The sequence below is a fragment of the Geospiza fortis genome, unplaced genomic scaffold, assembly GCF_000277835.1.
Source record: "Geospiza fortis unplaced genomic scaffold, GeoFor_1.0 scaffold279, whole genome shotgun sequence".
Lineage (NCBI taxonomy): Eukaryota > Metazoa > Chordata > Aves > Passeriformes > Thraupidae > Geospiza > Geospiza fortis.
In genome coordinates, this window is record NW_005054352.1 from 4,565,472 (window position 1) to 4,572,795 (window position 7,324).

The 7,324-nt window shown below is 36.0% G+C and overlaps 1 protein-coding gene across 1 annotated transcript in view; it reads left to right on the top strand.

Annotated features, from left to right (window-relative positions):
• Positions 1-3,344, top strand: part of ABHD17B (abhydrolase domain containing 17B) — an 18,648-nt gene extending 15,304 nt beyond the window's left edge. Inside the window, exons 3-4 of the mRNA XM_005423426.3 lie at positions 1,195-1,374; positions 1,829-3,344. Of these exons, the coding sequence (XP_005423483.1) occupies positions 1,195-1,374; positions 1,829-2,048 (400 nt within the window). The 3' untranslated portion in view covers positions 2,049-3,344. The remainder of the gene's footprint in view (positions 1-1,194; positions 1,375-1,828) is intronic.
• Positions 3,345-7,324: the final 3,980 nt, after the last annotated feature.

Consider the following 7,324-nt stretch of genomic DNA (forward strand, 5'->3'; position numbering starts at 1 on the left):
CCTACACTTGATTTTCATTCCTTTTAAAGTGGCAAATGTCAAACCTACCTCCTGCTGTTCCACGGTGATGTTAGGCTAGGCTGCTCTTACTTTAAAAATTGAACAAGTTTTTAATAATGCATGAGAACAATGATTTGGGTTTGGGTTTTTTGGTTTAGTTTGGGGGCTTTGGACTTTTTTTAGAGATGATGGGGAGGAGTTTGTTTGTTTGGTGTGAAATGGGGTTTTGGGGGGTTTTGGGAAGGGTAGTTGTTGGTTTTGGGGTTTTTTGTGTATGGGGTTTTCTTGGGTGCAATGTGGTATCCCTCCCTATTCAAGGTACTTCCTTTCCCAAGTTTAGATACACTGCTGCAGTCTGACCTGTGCTAAGAGTACCTGGTTAGGGGTACAGGGCAGTGGATCAGTTCACTTTTTTTGCAGGCACTGTTCTTGGCCACATTATTGTTCTCTTCAGAGGCTTTTCCCATGTAACTTGGGTAGCAATTGCTTTTTGCATTCACACAAATGCTGAAAAATATATCAAAATTACTTGTATGAGTGTTAACTAGATGTTTCTTTTGTTTGCCCCTATTAGTTGCATCTTACTAGGAGAAAGCCTTTGATTTCAGTTCTATATTCCCTGCTGGGCTGTCTTGCTTGTGGATTAGTTTGATAAGAACAAGCTTCTTGGCTGTTATGTGGAATGATCAATACCATTATACTGCTCATTGTCAGTATGTGCAAGCTTTAAGTCTCACTAAATTTATAAACAATGTACCAGCTTGCAGGTTTTATCAGATAGCAGAAGAGTAAAGCTGACCAAATTTTTGCAGGCTTGATTATGCTTCATGTGATGATAACCAAAGAGTTATTAAGATTCTAATCAGTTTTCTGTTGTAGGTCCACTGGAGTTAAAAGTAAAGACTTTAACTAGCCACACTGCATTCACAAATCCATATTTAAAAATTTAAATCATTATTCCAATATCATTCAGGCATAGGGAAAAAATTACTGCAAATAGAGAGTAAATAAATAATTGTGTGTTTTAGTCAGGAATGTCATAGAACAAACTTGCTTGTTCTTCTACCAGCTCCTATTTCATAGTTGATAGCCTTGTGAAAATTTTTGTCTTCAGAAATGCTTTTTTTGCCTTGCTCTGTAGTTTGTGTCTGTTTCACTTTATATGCCACTTTTTAAACATTTCTAATTTTCTAGGTATGGAATTCGCCCTGAAAATGTGATTATATATGGCCAGAGTATAGGAACGGTACCGTCTGTGGATCTTGCTGCTAGGTATGAAAGTGCTGCTGTAATTCTTCATTCTCCACTGACCTCAGGAATGCGAGTAGCTTTTCCTGATACAAAGAAGACTTACTGCTTTGATGCATTCCCAAAGTAAGTTGTAGGATATTTATTTTTTTTCAGCATGCATTTTCTCTATAACAGAAGTTCTCAACTAGAGAAAGAAGTAGTCTGGCATATTATCTGAAATTATTTTCAAAAGTTTAATAAAAGAATTGGAGAAAAATCAGTGAATAACATTGAAGAGGAGCACTTGATTTGAAGAAGTTTACAAAACTTTGTAAACCTTCTAGGCACTTTGTGTCTCTAATCATTTTAGTGGATATCTGTAAAGAAGTAATTAATTTTCCTGTATATAACATGTAAATCCCTAGTTTTAACAAGTAGTTCTGTCCAGTGAATTGTTAGTCTCGGTAACTGTGAACAAAGTCATTTGCAATATGTTTCTATAAGACTGAAAAACTAAGTAAATCTTAACTGAAGAAAATTTCTGTTGTATTTCAGAACTATATTATTGTTTTCATAGATATAATCTTTTTCTTTACAGCATTGACAAAATTTCTAAAATAACATCTCCTGTCTTAATAATCCATGGAACTGAAGATGAAGTAATTGACTTTTCACATGGCCTGGCATTATTTGAGCGTTGCCAGAGACCTGTAGAACCACTGTGGGTAGAAGGAGCAGGCCATAATGATGTGGAACTCTATGGACAGTACCTTGAAAGATTAAAACATTTTGTGTCACAGGAACTGGTGAACTTGTAACTTTCATTGTGTATTTACATGTTTTTTTTTCATTTCACTGCAGAACTGCACACTTTGATAAATATATAACTTAAAACCTGAATGTTGTGTTTTCAAATCATCTTGGTTGCCTTCATTAAATCTACAGGTAATGATTTGTCAACATAATTAATGAAGGTTTTAATGTCAGCATTATAAACTGGAATTACATGATCATGCAGTCAGACTGGCAGTTCGTATTTCTTTGTGTGAGTTTTTTCTTCTTAGATATAAAGAAAAAAAATCACAAGGAGTACTGTAAGAAAATTTAATTATATAAAACCAAATGCTGTAAAAGTGTTGCCAAGTGCTTTAGCATATCAAAACCAAGTTTATAAATATTTTTTAAACATCTCAAAGTGTACTGTGACTTACTCTGTTGCACAGGTGTAATTAAAAAACTGACTTCTAAACTGTTGTTCTGTAAAAATGTAATAGCCATGAAATTTGAGCAAATACTAATGTATGTAATGAGAATAAACAGTCACTGGAAATTAGTCATGCCCTGTTACAGGGAGAGGGAGGAAAAATAGATATCTTTTCCCATATTTTTTATTTCTTTTGGGCTTAGTTTTCCTTTAGTTATTTTGTACTTGTATTGTCTCTTAGCTTTCAGGATAATAAAATGTATCCACTCATGTTCTCAGGAGTCCTAATCTTGCCAGAATAATTCCACAAATTATCATTGTGGTAATGCAAGTATCATTCACATGATTGCTACTGAGGCCACAAAATACCTCTTTGAAACCAGACTTAAGACCTAGAAGACTTCTTGAACCATGTAGTTTTAAACACTGATTTTTTAGAGCCACAACATGTCATTAAGAAGAACCTTGAAGTTTATCCAACATTGTAATAAAGAGTTTGCAACTTAGCAGTTGTCTGATCAGTCTAATTTTGGATGTTTAGTGTAAAAGCCTATTGGTTTTGAGTATTGTATGGAAATTTTACTAATTGGGCCTGTGTGGGGTGGGAGGAGTGACAAGAAGAGAATATTGACATTTTTCTATTAATTCATCATAAAATAAACTTATGTTGCCTTTCCCTTGAATGCATTTTACGTGAATAAAACTATGAAAAATAAACTTAATTATATGTAGCCTAATTTTGAACAAAATAATATTCCAACAATACACACTGTGCTTTTAAGGCCTTACATAGTTTAATTGTTGTGCTTGTTTTTTGTGATTGAGACTATTGTATACTTAAATGTAGCTTTGAGTATTGTGAAGACTTTGGTTAAGATGTGTTGATTAACAGTAAACAATATTCCACAAACTTGCAGTTTTTTCTTTTTATTCAAAGTAATAGCAGCAGTTGCTTGCAGTATCAAAATACTTAGCAACTTCCCATTTATTCAAGGAAATCTGACATCAAAAGCAATAACTCATTGTTCTGAATCCCCAGTACATTTCTTAGCTACTGTGATCAGGGTGATCAGCAGCTACTGTTCTGATCACCCTTCTATCCCCATGCCTCACCTTACTACAATTTGCCATTCAGGACACGGGCTTTCTGCTGCAAAGCTGCTTGTAAACTTTTTTTTCTGTAATGAATTCTACTATCTCCTTCTTTGAAATTAAAATGAATTATTGTCTTTTGCACTCTGTTGAGTTAATTGAGTAGAAAGAAATTTGTTCCCAAGCAACTAGGTTTCTGTGTGATTTTTTGATCAAGGATGTTTCAGTGAGTTCTGAAATTCAGAGTATATTCAGAAACAGCAACATTAGACTTAAGCATTTTCATCCTAGTTCAAGGCTTTTGGATACAGGTGTGTAACTCAGCTTTATTAACATCGTATTTAATACGTTGTTTGATTTCCTTTTCTTACTACCTTAGTAAGGAGGTAGCCACTAGCCACTATCTCCAATGGATGTCCTTGCCATTAAATGTTTAAGTGCTTTCTTTGTGATGAATGGAGCCTGTTTTGAGATTCACCTTCAGGAATTCAGAAATAAGGAGTGTAGAAGTGCAGTGTTAAGTGATATATATTGGCTGCAGTTTGGTTGCCTGCCCCTTGCAGGCAAATGATCAACTGTCACCACAAGAACTATCTGATTGTGCCAGGGGATATTGTGGCACCCTGTAATTGAAAAAGACAGAAAAGGTGTCATAGTAGTTTTGCTCCTTTTGTTTCTGTATTTTGTTGAAGCTGAACGAAAGGCCTGACTAACAGTGTTTTGACTTCAGTATGTGCAGCTGTGCTGGATTGCACTGGTGAGTGGAGATTCTGGTCTCTTGCACCATTTATGCGTGGTTAATTATTGCCGTTTTGTGCTGATTTATGTTTTATACTTGTATTTTTACAGATGAGTTGTATATGTGAAGAAATTTAAATGGGTTTTAGGCATAGCTTAGCCTGTGGTGCAGATTGTATTATGGCAGCAAACTTGTTAGTGACAGAAAGCAACTCTGAGCTGTTGCAACGATGAGGAAAACATTTGACAGGCTGATTGTCTTGTCCTTATACCATCATTTTGGTCAAATTGACAATGGGCTGTTGTTTAATGTTACAGATGCAATTGTCTCCTGATAAACAAAGTTGATTCAGCATTCATTGAAAAGACAATGCCTGTATTTTAGGGAAAAAGAAAAGAGTGTTTTGTAAGCTTCATGGTGTCATTCCTGGTTTGTTTTTTTTAAGAGATGTATTTGACAGTAAGCTGTCTTTTTCAGTTCTGGAAACCTTGGCAAATCAGCTTTCAAAACAACTTCATATATGTAAAATATGTGATTACCTTCTAAAGGTGGGGTCTATTTGGGACATGTTTTGCTTTTACATTCACAACTCCATAAAACTCCCCTCTCTTTACTGTCCACTTCTGGCACCAAAGAATTCTAGTGTATGTTCAGTTAGATACTCTTATTGATTGATTCTAAACTTACTTTCCTTTTCAAGATTTTTTTAATTGGGGAAAAATATTGCATGTTTATTTTTGGGCTCCTTTAATTGGGTGACATTGGGCAACAAGGTACTGCTCATATGGAATATGCCAGGTCCTACAGGTCCTAATTTTCTCACTACTCTGTAGGCGTTGTTAATACCTTAACATCACAAATAAGGTAAATAGTATGTAAATAGGAGGCTGATTGGTTGAAAACTTTGCAGAAAAGGAGTTGGGGACCCTGCTGCAACAGGCTGCACATGAACCAGCAGTGCACCCTTATGCCAAAGGCAAACGAGACCATTCCAGGCCTGATAGGCAGAGGCCTGCCAGCAGATCATGGGAAGTGATCCTACCTCTCATCTCTGCTCTGTGAGTGCAGATGTGTGTGAAATGCTGAGTCTAACTCTGGGCTTTTGCATGAGGAAGATTGGGATGTATTGAAGGAAGTCCAGTGCAGGGCCACAGCTATGACTGAAGGACTGGACCATCCAGCATAGGAAGAGATGCTGAGAGAGCTGGGGCTGTTCATCCTGGGGAAGAAAAAGTTTGAAGTTTGGCAGGATATTAACTATTATGTGTGAATATCTGAGGGAGGGAGTGGAGAGAGCTGAACATTTCCCTGTACTGCCCTCTGAGAGGGCAAGAGCCTATGATTACACACTAAATACCAAAAAATGTTATCTGAAATTAGAAAGCAAATTGAGTTTTTGGGGTGGTTTTTTTTTGTTGTTTTTTTTTTTTTTTTTTTGGGGGGGGGGGGTGTTTTGTTTTTGTTTTTGTTTTGTTGGTTGGTTGGTTGGTTGGTTGGTTGGTTTTGTTGTAATTTTTTTTGTGAGGCAGATCGAACACTGGGACTGACTGTGTAGTTCTCATCTTTACACATAGTCAGAATTCAGCTGAACACAACTTTAGGTAACCTGCTGTAGCTGAGCCTGCTCTGAGCACACAAGTAGATATTCTCAAAAGGTTCCTTTCAACATCTGTCATTGTGTGTACACCAGCTCAGAAGTGGAGAGTGTTTATTTATTTAAAAGAATTATCTTCATTTGGTGTTCCCTACTCTTGACTCTTTATTTTAAAGCAACAGAAAGCCCTTTTTCTCTTGGTCCTGAGACCATCATTGTTTGATGCACTGCTGCTGAGTCAGACTAATACCAACTTTTATACCACAGACAGTGTCATCAAAGATCACAGATTGCTACAGTGTACTACAAATGGAAGGTTGAAAAGCTAGAAGTAAGGTATAAGCATGCTATTCTGAAAAAAATGCTTGATAGATATCTTAAACATTGTCAAAGATGGAAGTGTTGCATTCACAGCTACTATTAAGTTATGAGATACAGTTGTTTTGGGTTGTTTCAATAAAATTGGGTAATAAAGTTGGTTTTACTTTACCTGATTAATGAAATGAAAAATTGTTTGTGGGCAAGTTTGTCATGAGCTAGTAACTCTGTGTCAGACTTGCTCACCATCACTGGTACAGTTCAGATAACTCTGATTGTTATAAGGTAGTGTGAAAACCCATTCAGCTTGAGTACCACCAGATTGAAATGTCATCATGACATTACCTTAGAGCTCTTGACATATTGAACTTGTAAAATAGGCATAAAAATAAACAATGATTACCTAATAAATTCTATTGTATGATAATGATTTCTATACTGTATCTGCTTCCCTTTTTTATTTATTTCTCAGTTAAGATGTCTTCTTTCTGTGAAAGGGAGTATAATCTTTGCAAACTTCTGGTAAAATGCCAAGAAAAATGTTTCAAGAAAGACAACTTTGTAAAAGACGTGATCTTAACAACAGATTAATCTTCCAGTGAGGAAGGGCCAGCCATAAAAAATTATCTCAGCATTAACTTTTTCGCAGGGGCATTAGTAGGTTGTCTTAGTCTAATAACATCTTTCGAAATAATGGGAAAACCTTGAAATGGTCTTGTTGCTTAGAAGAGGTTTTGTGGTTGGTCAAGGAGGCATCATACAAATGGTTGTCATTTTAATGTTTAATTTTCAAATTTTTTGGTTTAAAGTGGGCAAATAGCTTTCTAACTTTCATTGAGCACTGCACAGAAGACATGAGAGAGACGTTGATGAGACAGTCAATATAGCTTCATATTAGGCTAGAAGCTGTGCGCACCTCAAGTAGGTAACTGTACCTTCTCCCCTAGAGCTTTGGGTGGATGTAATACGGATGTGATCAGGCTGTCATACTGGGACATTTTTAATTTTCCAAAGCCACAAAAGTTTTTGCCAGATGTGTTTTTCTGGAGTCAGGTAAATAGTAGATTGACTAAAATTCTAAAACTGAACTGAACCAACGATCCGAATAAAGCTAGAACAGCATTTTAAGTCATTTAATCAGTAATTC